The 16200-nt window shown below is 41.7% G+C and overlaps 1 protein-coding gene across 1 annotated transcript in view; it reads left to right on the top strand.

Annotated features, from left to right (window-relative positions):
* Positions 1-16200, top strand: part of LOC124551012 (protein crooked neck) — a 97263-nt gene that overhangs the window by 62513 nt on the left and 18550 nt on the right. Inside the window, exons 11-12 of the mRNA XM_047125857.1 lie at positions 7801-7995; positions 15833-16093. Of these exons, the coding sequence (XP_046981813.1) occupies positions 7801-7995; positions 15833-16093 (456 nt within the window). The remainder of the gene's footprint in view (positions 1-7800; positions 7996-15832; positions 16094-16200) is intronic.

The raw sequence follows: 16200 nt of genomic DNA, 5'->3' as shown, positions 1-16200 counted from the left end.
TGGAGAACAAACTCTGAATGGACGGCTGCTCTCAAATTAATTGAGAATCAGAATTGTTTTAATGTTTCATTTAACCTGATGAGCTTTCGTGAGGTGAGGCGAACTTGAAGTCTTCCACTGGCTTGATTGTTGCTTTGATTCAGGATTGTATGCATAGCACCAAATTTTGTAACCTGTGATGATTTTTGAAAAAAAAGTTTGGATCATTTTGGGACTATTCTTTCAAAGGACAGCATGCTTCCATGCGACCTTGTTTTTCTTCAGCAGTCAGCAGTTGAGGCATGACTTTGGCAGCCACCCTTTTCATTCCCAAATCTTCTGTCACAATTCGCTGCACTGAACTCGAAGTCACTCACGACAGCTCTCCAGTGTCTTCAGTAGTCTGTTGTAGATTTTCATTGATGATTGCATGAATGTTTTCAACATTTTTGTGTGTCTGAGTTGTGGAAGGATGATGAGTATTGGGTTTGTCATCAAGGACAGTCCCAAGGAACCATTCACAGAGTTTATATTGGACAGATGTATTACAAATAAAGGAAAGTCCAGGTTGGAAGAACAACAATAATATGAAAATGATAAGATTGCTGCTCACGACATACAAGAGGGTGAGTTGCGGACAGGTACAATGAAAAAAGCTTTCAGTCAAAAGGCCTTCTTTTGAAATAGAAAGTGCAAGTTCGCACACACCAACACACGCGCGTGCACACACACTTGTCTGCAGCTCAATGCCCGCTCTATATGGTGAGCAGCAGTCTATTCTACATCTACATCTATACTCCGCGAGCCACCTTACGGTGTGTGGCGGAGGGTACTTATTGTACCACTATCTGATCCCCCCTTCCCTGTTCCATTCACGAATTGTGTGTGGGAAGAACGACTGCTTGTAAGTCTCCGTATTTGCTCTAATTTCTCAGATCTTTTCGTTGTGATCATTACGCGAGATATATGTGGGCGGTAGTAATATGTTGCCCATCTCTTCCCGGAATGTGCTCTCTCGTAATTTCGATAATAAACCTCTCCGTATTGCGTAACGCCTTTCTTGAAGTGTCCGCCACTGGAGCTTGTTCAGCATCTCCGTAACGCTCTCGCGCTGACTAAATGTCCCCATGACGAATCGCGCTGCTTTTCGCTGGATCATGTCTATCTCTTCTATTAATCCAACCTGGTAAGGGTCCCATACTGATGAGCAATACTCAAGAATCGGACGAACAAGCGTTTTGTAAGCTACTTCTTTCGTCGATGAGTCACATTTTCTTAGAATTCTTCCTATGAATCTCAACCTGGCACCTGCTTTTCCCACTATTTGCTTTATGTGATCATTCCACTTCAGATCGCTCCGGATAGTAACTCCTAAGTATTTTACGGTCGTTACCGCTTCCAATGATTTACCACCTATGGCATAATCGTACTGGAATGGATTTCTGCCCCTATGTATGCGCATTATATTACATTTATCTACGTTTAGGGAAAGCTGCCAGCTGTCGCACCATGCATTAATCCTCTGCAGGTCCTCCTGGAGTACGTACGAGTCTTCTGATGTTGCTACTTTCTTGTAGACAACCGTGTCATCTGCAAATAGCCTCACGGAGCTACCGATGTTGTTAACGCTCTCGCGCTGACTAAATGTCCCCATGACGAATCGCGCTGCTTTTCGCTGGATCATGTCTATCTCTTCTATTAATCCAACCTGGTAAGGGTCCCATACTGATGAGCAATACTCAAGAATCGGACGAACAAGCGTTTTGTAAGCTACTTCTTTCGTCGATGAGTCACATTTTCTTAGAATTCTTCCTATGAATCTCAACCTGGCACCTGCTTTTCCCACTATTTGCTTTATGTGATCATTCCACTTCAGATCGCTCCGGATAGTAACTCCTAAGTATTTTACGGTCGTTACCGCTTCCAATGATTTACCACCTATGGCATAATCGTACTGGAATGGATTTCTGCCCCTATGTATGCGCATTATATTACATTTATCTACGTTTAGGGAAAGCTGCCAGCTGTCGCACCATGCATTAATCCTCTGCAGGTCCTCCTGGAGTACGTACGAGTCTTCTGATGTTGCTACTTTCTTGTAGACAACCGTGTCATCTGCAAATAGCCTCACGGAGCTACCGATGTTGTCAACTAAGTCATTTATGTATATTGTAAACAATAAAGGTCCTATCACGCTTCCCTGCGGTACTCCCGAAATTACCTCTACATCTGCAGATTTTGAACCGTTAAGAATGACATGTTGTGTTCTTTCTTCTAGGAAATCCTGAATCCAATCACAAACCTGGTCCGATATTCCGTAAGCTCGTATTTTTTTCACTAAACGTAAGTGCGGAACCGTATCAAATGCCTTCCTGAAGTCCAGGAATACGGCATCAATCTGCTCGCCAGTGTCTACGGCACTGTGAATTTCTTGGGCAAATAGGGCGAGCTGAGTTTCACATGATCTCTGTTTGCGGAATCCATGTTGGTTATGATGAAGGAGATTTGTATTATCTAAGAACGTCATAATACGAGAACACAAAACATGTTCCATTATTCTACAACAGATTGACGTAAGCGAAATAGGCCTATAATTGTTCGCATCTGATTTATGACCCTTCTTGAAAATGGGAACGACCTGCGCTTTCTTCCAGTCGCTAGGTACTTTACGTTCTTCCAGCGATCTACGATAAATTGCTGATAGAAAGGGGGCAAGTTCTTTAGCATAATCACTGTAGAATCTTAAGGGTATCTCGTCTGGTCCGGATGCTTTTCCGCTACTAAGTGATAGCAGTTGTTTTTCAATTCCGATATCGTTTATTTCAATATTTTCCATTTTGGCGTCCGTGCGACGGCTGAAGTCAGGGACCGTGTTACGATTTTCCGCAGTGAAACAGTTTCGGAACACTGAATTCAGTATTTCTGCCTTTCTTCGGTCGTCCTCTGTTTCGGTGCCATCGTGGTCAACGAGTGACTGAATAGGGGATTTAGATCCGCTTACCGATTTTACATATGACCAAAACTTTTTAGGGTTCTTGTTTAGATTGTTTGCCAATGTTTTATGTTCGAATTCGTTGAATGCTTCTCTCATTGCTCTCTTTATGCTCTTTTTCGCTTCGTTCAGCTTTTCCTTATCAGCTATGATTCGACTACTCTTAAACCTATGATGAAGCTTTCTTTGTTTCCGTAGTACCTTTCGTACATGATTGTTATACCACGGTGGATCTTTCCCCTCGCTTTGGACCTTAGTCGGTACGAACTTATCTAAGGCGTACTGGACGATGTTTCTGAATTTTTTCCATTTTTGTTCCACATCCTCTTCCTCAGAAATGAACGTTTGATGGTGGTCACTCAGATATTCTGCGATTTGTGCCCTATCACTCTTGTTAAGCAAATATATTTTCCTTCCTTTCTTGGCATTTCTTATTACACTTGTAGTCATTGATGCAACCACTGACTTATGATCACTGATACCCTCTTCTACATTCACGGAGTCGAAAAGTTCCGGTCTATTTGTTGCTATGAGGTCTAAAACGTTAGCTTCACGAGTTGGTTCTCTAACTATCTGCTCGAAGTAATTCTCGGACAAGGCAGTCAGGATAATGTCACAAGAGTCTCTGTCCCTGGCTCCAGTTCTGATTGTGTGACTATCCCATTCTATACCTGGTAGATTGAAGTCTCCCCCTATTACAATAGTATGATCACGAAACTTCTTCACGACGTTCTGCAGGTTCTCTCTGAGGCGCTCAACTACTACGGTTGCTGATGCAGGTGGTCTATAGAAGCATCCGACTATCATATCTGACCCACCTTTGATACTTAACTTAACCCAGATTATTTCACATTCGCATTCGCTAATAACTTCACTGGATATTATTGAATTCTTTACTGCTATAAATACTCCTCCACCATTGGCGTTTATCCTATCCTTGCGGTATATATTCCATTCTGTGTCTAGGATTTCGTTACTGTTCACTTCCGGTTTTAACCAACTTTCCGTTCCTAATACTACATGCGCACTATTTCCTTCAATAAGAGATACTAATTCAGGAACCTTGCCCTGGACACTCCTGCAGTTTACCAATATTACGTTAACTTTTCCTGTTTTTGGTCTCTGAGGACGGACGTTCCTTATCAACGATGATAATGTCCTCTCTGGTAAGCCGTCAGGTATTTTATCGTTTCGCCCAAGGGGGGGTCCCTCTAACCTAAAAAACCCCTGTGTGCACGCCACACGTACTCTGCTACCCTAGTAGCTGCTTCCGGTGTGTAGTGCACGCCTGACCTGTCTAGGGGGGCCCTACAGTTCTCCACCCAATAACGGAGGTCGATGAATTTGCAACCATTATAGTCGCAGAGTCGTCTGAGCCTCTGGTTTAGACCCTCCACACGGCTCCAAACCAGAGGACCGCGATCGACTCTGGGCACTATGCTGCAGATATTAAGCTCAGCTTGCACTCCGCGTGCGATGCTGGTTGTCTTCACCAAATCAGCCAGCCGCCGGAAGGAACCAAGGATGGCCTCAGAACCCAAGCGGCAGGCGTCATTCGTTCCGACATGTGCTACTATCTGCAGCCGGTCACACCCAGTGCGTTCAATAGCTGCCGGAAGGGCCTCCTCCACATTACGGACGAGACCCCCCGGCAAGCACACCGAGTGCACACTGGCATTCTTCCCCGACCTACCCGCTATTTTCCTGAGGGGCTCCATAACCCGCTTCACGTTGGAGCTCCCTATAACTAATAGGCCCGCCCTCTGTGACTGTCGGGACCTTGCCGGAGAATCGGCCACTGGCCCAACAGGCGAGGCATCCTGTGGTGGCTCGGAAACGATGTCATCACCACTAGGAAGCACCCCGTACCTGTTGGAAAGGGGTAAGGCAGCTGCCACGCGGCCAGATCCCACCTTCGCCTTTCGGCCAGGCACGCGCGAGCCCACCACTGTCCGCCATTCACCCTGGAGTGATGGCTGACCGGTAAGATGCTCACTGCCGGAAGACGCAGCGACATCAGGGGTTCCATGTGATTCCAAGGCCACCGAAGTAGGCATAGGTCTCACCACAGTTGCCCCAACGCCACTACGAGCCGACGCCTGCGCCTCGAGCTCGATGAGCCTAACAGACAAAGCCTCCACCTGCCCCCGAAGAGTGGCCAATTCTCCTTGCGTCCGCTCACAACAACCACAGTCCCTACACATGACTATGTTTACCCTACTCTATACGGTGACAAATTCCCAAGATAATCTTCTGATGAGCTACTCTGATAATCAAGAAACACTCACTGAAATACGACACGCGAAAACTACGCTAGGTTTTCCCAGAAAAACTATTTAAAAGCTAAGCGCAGCAAATAAGTACAAAAACGCTTTATACAAACAGTACTCGCTGCTGCTGGTGCTCTCGCTCTGGCTGTCACAAGACAACTGCTGATTCAAGTGACTAGTGGCTAACGGCCGCGAAACAAACAAAAGACGGTTTTAGGGCGCTTTCTGTTCTAAACGATCAAGAAAACACTAAGAAATCTAACACGAAAACTACGTAAAGTTTTATCAAGAACTGTTAGTTACTATGCAGAGCAGATAAACACAAATAGAATCCCTTCCTTAGTGGAAGGTCGTAAACAAAATGCAAAATAAACGCTTTATACAAACAGTACTCACTGCTGCTGGTGCTCTCGCTCTGGCTGTCACAAGACAAATTTCTTGTAGAATGTGAATACTCTGTATTGAAGGACATGGTCCTTTTCATATCACAGATGTATTGCAGCTATAAAGAAAATGTTGAAATATAATTACTTACTAAAGTTAAACAAATTATTTGTTTAAGTCCAGAATAAAATGGTTCTGACATTAGCTTACAGTTAATTTGCTTTATTTCATTGAGTTACTGAGGGATAGGTTTCTTTCGTAACTATGTATTACTCAGTCATAATTACTTAAATTCACATCTGACATGTACTATTTTAACTTGCTCATTAATCCATTAAATACCTCTGTTTTGTAAGCACATAACAGTCACTGTGGATTGCGGGGTCCCAGGTTCGATTCCCAGCCTGGTTGGGGATTTTCCTCTGCCCGTGGACTGGGTGTTAGTGTTGTCCTCATCATTTCACCACCACCATTATCATCACATCATCGTCATCATTTGTGACAGTGCCTAAATTGGTCTGTGAAAAAAAATTGGACTGTGTAAAAATTGGGACGTTGTACGGGCACTGATAAGTACATATTTGAGCGCCCCACAAACCAATCATCATCATCATCATATCACATCACAGTCATTGCAGTTGGAAACACAAATAGATAGTATGGCTTACATGTGTCGATCAGCAGTAAGAAAGAAATTTAGAAAGTTGCCTGTACATTCTGTGTATGTTTTAAAACCCAAATTTTGATTTCATTTTAATGTTGCACTCTTTGGGCTCTACTGTGATATCATGTTCCAATTTATGCTTCAGTTGTGTTAGTTCAGGCATATTTCTCTCTATTTTCATGTCTGTACTTTTGGTATCTTCCACTTCTGGCTCTATTCCTGTAGTTATGATCCAAGAAGTTCTACTCTCTATTATTTGAGTAGTAAAAAGTTTCCCATTTGGTTTTATGGTGTCATTAATTCGTGTAGGAAACTATAACCACAATTTATTTCCCAATACATGTGTACTGTAGGGTACAAATAACACATATGTTATTTGTTTATCCTTTAATCTCATGTGCCCCCCCCCCCCCCAAAAAAAAAAAAACTAAATCTCATATTGCTTCTTCAGAATGTGAAGTATTAATAGTATGATGGCTATTTTTTTTTCCAAGTTTCAGTCAGTTACAAAATTATAACCACAGGGAAAATCTGATGAAGCTTTGCACAGCATCTCTAGTACTCCTGTCGATCACATTGCATCACATAACATTTTTCGGTTCTGATGCATAGTGAGTGTATAAAGTTGTTTAGGACAATAGTGTTTCCAACCAAGTATGAAGTGCTTGCTGTCATTCAGTTTCTTCATGCTGAGGGGTACCACCTGTTATCATGCAGCCCCCATAACATAACTGTCATACATGACAGCAAAATGCTTCAGTGGTGCCAGGAACTTTAAAGCAGGATGTACAGACGTTCATGATGCAGGCGGTCAGGGAAGAAAGTAACTGGCAACTAATTATCTTGTTCAGTGAGTGGATCTGGCAATTTTATAAAATTGTCTGTGAAGAGCATTTCATAACAAGCGAAGATTAATGTTGTCATCTGGCATTGTTGTTCTTCATGACCTGCTTGGCCGCACGCTGCAGCTGAAACAAAAAGATCCTAGTGATTTTGGTGCGAAGTGTTTGATCACCTACCTTACAGCCAGGACTTGGCAGCACCTCTGATTTTCATCGATTTGCTAACATGAACCACTGGCTGTGAGGACAAGATTTTGGCACACACAATGAGCTACAGACCAGCATAGAGAATTGCACGAAAGAGAGGCAGCTGCCTTTTACAATGATGGTATTGGAAAGTTAGTTGCATTGGCAGCTATGTAAAGAAGTACTTGCAAGTTGTAGCTAAATGTTGCAAATAAAACAGTTTTGATCATCACTGTAGTTTCCATTTTGCGACTGATCACATTTTGGAAAACAAATAGCCCTCGCATATTTCAGTTACTGCATACATTCCACACCCCACCACCCCTCTCCCTCCATATCTCTCTCTCTCGTGTGTGTGTGTGTGTGTGTGTGTGTGTGTGTGTGTGTGTGTGTGTGTCTTGGAAGAGAAAGAGGAGGCATTATAGCCTTGTATAAGATACTGCCTTACATATGTATATGTGACTAGTGTGTAGTAATTGTCAGTTTGCAGAGCTGGAAACACTCCTCGGTGACATTGACCGTGCGCGGGCTATCTACGAGCTCGCCGTAAATCAGCCCCGTCTGGACATGCCTGAGATTCTGTGGAAGGCATACATTGACTTTGAGGTAGGCCAGGAGGAGATGGGCCGAGCTCGTGAACTGTACGAGCGCCTTCTGGAGAGGACGCTGCATGTGAAGGTCAGTCCAAAATGCTACCCATCAATTTGCAAGCATCCAGCTAGTGCACTTGCAAATCTTATATACTGGACATGAAAATTTGGTAAATCTTTAAGAAGGGCCATCTACACTCTTACTTGAAAGTGAATGTTTGTAACACCTGTCACGCAGTATCGAGGATAGTTAAGCTGATGGAACAGTTGACTTGTTTAGCCAAGGATGTAACTTCAGGCATGCTCCAGGGGAGTGTTCTAGGACCACTACCTTTTACAGTGTATGTTAATTACACAACAGATAACATCAGAAGTTCCCTAAGGCTTTTCGCAGAGACCATTGGTTTTCATAATACATATAAATGACATAATAAATAATATCAGAAGTCCCGTGAGGCTTTTCGCAGATTATGCTGCTGTATACAGAGATGTCATAACACTGGAAAGTCATAGCAAAATGTGAAAAGACATGCTGAGGATTCACACTGGGTGCAGAGTGGCAGTTGACCGTCAACGTAAACAGTGTAACATATTGGCAATACAGAAACTTTATTGAACTTTATTGTATGGTTACGCAATTGCATAACAATCACTGGAAGTAGTTACTTCCGTAAATATGTGTACAAGATGGTTTAAAGTGGAACAACCACATAAAATGAATCGTGGGTAAGGCAGATGCCATACCAAGATTCGTTGGAAGAATCCTCAAGAAATGTAGTCTGTCAGCAATGGAAGTAGTTTACAAAATACTTGTTTGAGCAACAATTGAATATTGCTCATCAGTCTGGGCTCCGTACCAGATAGGACTGATAGAGGAAATAGAGAAAATCCAAAGAAGAGCATCAGGTTTCATTACAGGTTCCTTTCGTAAATGTGCAAATGCATCACATAGGTGCTCAGCCAGTTTCAGTAGCAGTCTCTGCAACAGAGGCATTCTGCATCACAGTATGGTTTACTGTTCAAGTTACATGAGCATATGTTCGGAGAAGAGTCAGCCGATATATTGCTTCCTCCTATATAAATTTTGCAAAAAGACCATGAAGATCAAATTAGAGAGATTTGAGCACACACACAGGCTTACCAGCAATCATTCTTTCAGTGAACCATTTGCAACTGGAACAGGAAAAGGGGGAAGTGATACTAGTACACAAAGTACCCTCTGCCACACACTGTAAAGTGGCTTGAGGTGTGAAGAGGAGCTATGTTTTTGTTTCAGCTATCGTCAAATAAATAATAGTTTTTTACATGACAATAATCTTAATGTTGTAGGTACAAGACTGCAATCAGAGTTTTCCCAGAAAAAAAACACATATCAAATGCTGTAATAGTTAAGTTTTCATTAAAAGCAATGACATCTGGAACAAAAAATCAATTTTATTGAGGCATATAAATGGTAAGTGCAGATTTCATTGAATTTAAAAACAATCAAGTCTAATATTCCTTCTCAATTCTTTATTGACATTCAAGGCCTTCATCAGCTGCCAGTTGAAAGTAAACTGTCACCTTCCAATCTAGCCTAGTCCTTGGGCAAACCAGACACAACAGATCGGTCTGTCACCCATAATGAGATTCCATATTTGAGACGGATTTATTAATAACTGTTTCAGTATAAAGAATGCGTGAGTGCTGTATGTATCAGTGTGTGGCAAAAGCAGATTGTGGGGGCAGGACCATGCACACAGTGCAAATAATTCACAATTTCTGGCATAAAGATGGTTAACAGCTGATCATTGGCTGCCCCATACGATCCTGACATCTGTTAACTGTGTCAAACTGACCCGGTGATGTGTTGGTAACATCTGCTGTATGCCACACATGAAAGCACAACCAGCACAATTAAGACTCTCAAGTAATGTTGTTATGTTTCACGTTTCCTAATGTGCAGCTGAAGTGTTACAGTATGAAAATAGTGTACATGAATCAATAGCTTTGGTTCGAAAGAAATCCCTTTGACCAGCAGTGAAAGATTACTGTGATTTAATTCCAGTAATTACTGAATGTGATCAATAACACAGGTCTACTTATTTATACAGTGCAATTATTTCTTAATAACTGTAGGTGATTCTGATATGTTAAGGTATGAAGTGCTAACAGGGTTGCCACAAGTTCTGGAAATGAGGGAATTCCAAAGATGTCAAGAAAATTTAGGAAAAGAAAAGAAAAAAAAAACCACAGGAGAAATCTCGTTTTTGTCTCAGTAGATGAAATGGTTTGTTTCCTGGTCACCGGCTGGGTGCAGCTGAGTACGTGCGGCGCTTCCCTACTCCCTCGTTCTTACTGCTCCTCCACTTCCTGCCGTTCCCCTCAGCTTGCAGTCAGTGCTGCCACCACGTCTTGCCACTGGCCTAGCAGCTGCTGACAAGAGGTAGGGAGGTGTTAGGAGTGGTTTGTTTGCATCTGATTCTCAGAGATTGTTGATGCAGCAGCCAGAGATGGTGGTCATGTGGGCGTAGTTGTGCCTGAGTGACAGAATGTGTGTATGCTCTTGTTTTCTGACAAAGGCTGTGGCCAAAAATTTAGTTGTGAGAATGTGACTGTCTTTTCTACATGCCTGTCTGCGGCTTAGCGATCATCTTTACGGTGAATTGCTACCTATCCTCATCAGTATTGATTCTCAGAGTATTTTCACAAGTTATCTGTTGCATAGATTGATCACCTGGGTCTCATTTCATCAACATGGTGTCTGTGACACATGAATAGCTGGCCACATGAGTGGACTCCCATGATGTGTCAAGACTGCAGGCCATTTCTACAGGTGTCTATAACGAATCGGGCTTGCCAATCTGAAGCCCGCCATCATTTCCCACTAATGTGCAAGCTCTTCCCATTAGGTCTAGTCCCACTCACCTGTGTGCAGAAGTGGTCTGTTTGTGTGTGACACAATGCGGCGGATTTTCGTGGTGTATCGCAGGACCCAGGACTGCAGAGCTCCTCGGCTGGCCAGAGGCCACAGGCAGTGGATTTCAGGAATTGCGACTGCCTCACCAGAAGTACATTGTAGAGTGTGGTGTTTTATAGACATTTTATTTATTCTATCACAGTTTGGCACTTCAAAAATAATTTATATATGAGAAATTATGGATGATACGAAGAAGAAAATTGTGGTAGTCGCTGGCCGTTTGTACGCTATGTACTCATATATTTCTCAAAAGAAAAATCACACAATACCTGTAAAATAATAGTCATAACACAGTGACTAAGAATCGACAATAACAAACATAGTAGAACCAACATTTTATTGGTGGTCACCTATAGTGTTGGTTTATGCAACTCTTCCCTGCCTTATACACTTCTTTCAAGAGGCCTACTTTTGTCTGAGGTTATTTCTGAGATCAGTGAAGGTATTTTAAATCTGTCTTGCAATTCCAAGGAAATGTGTACTTTTGTCACCAAATGTGTTTTGTTTTATTGAAATAAAATAACAACAGTGATCTGAATGAAACCCATATACCATTTGGCGTGCTTTCTCCGCCTAACAACAGTTCATTGCAAAAGATGTCGTTAAGGTTTTTGCTCACATGGGGAGACATGCGGCAGTCCTTACATTTTTTTATTTATTTATTTATTTTTTTTTCAGTTTATGTCTTTACTTACCCTTGAGATCTCAAAATTTGTTAGGGAAAAATTCTAAAACTTATCTGGAATTCAGGGAATTTCACTTTGGGAAACTTGTGGCAACCATGGCTAAGGGTTTCCCTCTATCACATCAGATATAAAATAATGATGAAGATCCAGAAAATTCATACGAAACACATTCAGCCAAAATAGATCCTAACAGCTGTGGTAACTTAGTGGCCACGTACTTGAAAGTGTTACTGTCTTTTGGTAAGTCTTTAATAAAATGTTTCATAATGCAAAGTTTTATGTGAAGTGGAGGCAGAAGCTTTCCCTGGATACCCTAAAGTATTGATTACTACATTTTTCTAATGAGCCAAATTTTCTGAGACCATTGCCTCTTTTTTTGACTGCCCTATTTGCTCAGGGAGCATGGGTTCTTGGTGTAGCCACCCCATTGACCAAGGTCATGGAGAGTACCTTCAAATCCTCACATATGTCCCCCTGTATTCTTTGTAATTAGGCTTGTTCACAATAAAGGCTAAAGAATCATTCTTCTCTTTCAAATCTATTGAATATCTAACAGGTATGGAAACACATTTGTTCCCATAGTGGAGGAGGACAGCTGTGAGACTTCTATTTGGAGAATTAATTCTACCATTCTGCATTTTGCTAAGTTCCAAACACATGTATCAGATCAGGAACATCAGAGCAGTATAAAAGGTCATTGTGATGAGAAAAGAAAGGGAAGAATATTTTATTCTGTTTCTTATAACCAAGAGAGAGAAATTCCAGAGCCCAACAAGTTATTTTCATGCAGCCTAGAGATTAACAGCTGTGCAGCATCTTTTAGGAATGACAGGTCTTTAGCCAGATGTACAAACAATTGTGGCCAATGGCAGTCTTGACTTGCATAATCTTCATCAGAAAAGTGACATGTCATGTTCCCTAAAACTGTCAGGTGACAGAGGTACAGGTATCAAATCCATGAGACACAGGACACAATGAAGATCCGGTGTTTGGATAACAGATTTCCTTTTAAAGTTTTCTTTGTCTGTTACAAGAATGAAAGTATTTCATGATTAAACAATGGAAAATCCAGGATGGAATGTAACATCATTATCAAAAGGATAGTTGCTACTCACCATATAGCGAAGATGCTGAGTTGCAGGTAGGCTTAACGAAAAGACTGTCACAAAATAAACTTTCCGTCAATAAGGCCTTTGTCAAAAACAGACGAGACACACACACACACACACACACACACACACACACACACACACACACGACTGCAGTCTGGCAGCTGAAGCCACACTGTGTGTGTGTGTGTGTGTGTGTGCGTGCGTGCGTGCGTGCGTGTGCGCGCGCGCGCGCACATGCGCGAGTGAATGTTTTGTCTATTTTTGACAAAGGCCTTGCTGGCTGAAAGCTTATTTTGTGGCAGCCTTTTTGCTGCGCCTATCTGCGACTCAGCATCTCCGCTATATGCTGAGTGGCATCTTGCCTTTTCATAATATTGTTAATAATTCATGTTTGTGATTTCAAGATTTCCACCGTACCATTGGCACCTCAAAGTACAAAAATTTCAGCCGTTGCTTAGAGCACATGCACAGTCCTTTATCACAACTTGAAGACACTCGATGTTGGGCCCGTGACATGTTGTGACGACCAGTCTTTATGCCAAACTACACAAAACACACTTCAACAAAGTTTGAGATTGTCTGCTGCTGCTTTTTCATTGCAATTTTACTGCAGATGTAGCAGAAGTGCTCACGAGCATTAATATCATCTCTTGAAGCCATGAAATTTGCAAAAGCCGGTACCAGTCAGTTTATCATCAGTTGTTAAGATTTGCATGAGAAGTGGCCTGCAAAACAAATGTAAGGCTTTGAGATTACTATCTAATAGAATTACAGTGTATCCCTTTCAAATCCCTCACATTTCAAAGGCCCAGAAAAAAACCTACACTATTTATGATAATGAAATTGCATCATGTTTCAGCATCTCAGAAGAGTTCATTTAGTAACCATGTGTACACCTCTACATGTGAACCATATGTAATATGAAGCAGCATGGATTCAATTTGTTTCGTAGTTCATTATAGCATGTCCTCAGTCATTGTTGCAATTGCCTCAGTGATGCAACATTTTAACATAAGAATATCATTTGCTCTGGTCACATACACACGGTCTGTCACGAATGTCAGAAGAAATCCAGTGGGTAATGTTTGGTGTAATGTGGTAGCCATGCATTGCATCACCTGCGTCTGATCCAGCAGTTGGGAAATTTAATATCTGGGAACTTGCAAACAGCCATTAACCAGTGTGGTGGAGCTTTGTCTTGTTGAAAGATGATGATGGTTTGCAAGTCTTGTATCTGAGGGAATATAAGCTGCTCCAACATGTCCAGATGCACTGACTCATTAACTGTGTTTTCTATTAAGATGGACAGTCCAACAATCCTGTCATGTGTTCCTTAGCCCACACACCAGATGTTCAGTTTAGGCCTATCACAAACATGTTTAATGACAGCATCCGGGTGTAGTGAGCCCCAAATCCAAATATTATGCTGACCATTCCTGATACATGAAAAAAAGCATCTTTCCAGGAAGCTGGTATTTGTGTCAGTATTCGGCGGCATATCCATAGCAAATTGTTGTTGGCATGGCTTGTTGTTCGACATCAGATACTGCAGAATTTGCACTTTGTAGACATATATAAAGATGTTGATATACTACATAAAACAATGTTGCTCGGGATACCTTAAATTGCGGAGATGCCTAAACAGTTGACTTGCATGAACTTCTGAGAAATTGTTGTCTGATGTCCTCCACTGTCCCTTCCTAAACACTATGACATGCACCTAACTGTTTCCACATCAGGTGAATGACATCCATACAACCTACAATGATTTCTTTGCATAGTAATTGGTGATTTTGTTTCTGCTAACAATGCTACTGCGTGTACATGCCACTGTGGAGTTGCCATTTTCCCTTCATGTGATCATGCTGTGCTCTGGTGACAATAATTAGCGCATCTGACAAGGGAGTATAAATTCCTGAGATCCTCTAGCATATAGTGCATGCAGTGTCATTATCATATCTGTTGCAGTTTGTTCCCCTGGGACTTTGAAATGTGAGAGGTTTGAAGGCACATCCTGTATATGGGTGGCTCTGTAGTAGACTAGAAAATTATATATATATATATATATATATATATATATATATATATATATATATATATATATATAAGACAAAGATGATGTGACTTACCAAATGAAAGTGCTGGCAGGTCGACAGACACACAAACATACACACACAATTCAAGCTTTCGCAACAAACTGTTGCCTCATCAGGAAAGAGGGAAGGAGATGAAAGACGAAAGGAAGTGGGTTTTAAGGGAGAGGGTAAGGAGTCATTCCAATCCCGGGAGCGGAAAGACTTACCTTAGGGGGGAAAAAAGGACGGGTATACACTCGCGCGCGCACACACACACATATTGAAGATATGTGTGTGTGTGCGAGTGTATACCCTTATATATATATATATATATATCAAGTTACATTGCAAATGTTCATGAAACAATAATGGCTTTATTATAAAGATTAAATACCTACGTTTTGCACACTTCAAAGAACTTTTCAATTTATATAAATCTCCATGTGATTGAACTGGCACCCAAAAATACAGAAGGTAAATTCCTTACCTTTAAGAAAAGCGATTCATTGTCAACCACTATAAGTGTTGGAGTTAGCTTACATGCAACTGAATGTCAGTGTCAGATATTGTGTAGACAAAATGACACTGCTCACTGACATTGACAACGCAAAACACATTGAGCAACCTCACTGAAAATACATTTACATCAATGTTGCTTGTTACATGACTCTTCCACTCACATGAACTTGTTCTCAGCTACGCTAATTTAGTTAATCATTTGTTTAGATCACAATCCTACCACGATTTCTTGTGTGTGTGACCTCAACATCCTTACTTTTTTGTGAAACTTTGTTTCTTGTTACCTTTCTTGTCTCTTATTTATAGAAAAACAAATAGAAAGAAAGGAAAATTGGCTGTATAAAAGTAAAAACACAGTTGGGAATAAATAATACTAAAATCCAAAAAATATCACTGAAAGTGGTCATAAAATAAAAAAATTTATTCCTGTCTCTTCATGTGCATAACGTGTCCTAGTTTTTGTTACATGTTTTGGCACACAGTTATCAGTAATCCACTAGCTTTTAACTGAAATATTATTTTTTATCATGTATGAGACCTTCTGCATCATACAGTCTGCTTCCGGCCGTTATAGGTATGGATGAGCTATGCCCAATTTGAGATGTCGGCTGTCGGAGGTGAAGATCCAGAGGCAGCTGTAGCCCTTGCCCGCCGCGTGTTCGAGAGAGCAAACCAGGCACTGCGGAGTGCCCAGGACAAGGAGGAGAGGGTGATGTTGCTGGAGGCGTGGCGCGACTTTGAGAAGCATCATGGTGATGCAGACTCTGTAGCTGGGGTGCAGGCGCGCATGCCACGCAGGGTCAAGAAGCGGCAGCGTGTGCAGGCTGATGACGGGGTGAGCAGCGTCCTGTCCTTGTAGATACTTTGCTTTTTCATAATTGCATTAAGACCTGTCACACAAATCAATTTCTCTCTCTCTCTCTCTCTCTCTCTCTCTCTCTC

This window comes from Schistocerca americana, chromosome 9, assembly GCF_021461395.2.
Source record: "Schistocerca americana isolate TAMUIC-IGC-003095 chromosome 9, iqSchAmer2.1, whole genome shotgun sequence".
NCBI lineage: Eukaryota > Metazoa > Arthropoda > Insecta > Orthoptera > Acrididae > Schistocerca > Schistocerca americana.
The sequence above is the reverse complement of the archived record's forward strand: the minus strand, read 5'-3'. Positions and strand labels throughout refer to the sequence as shown.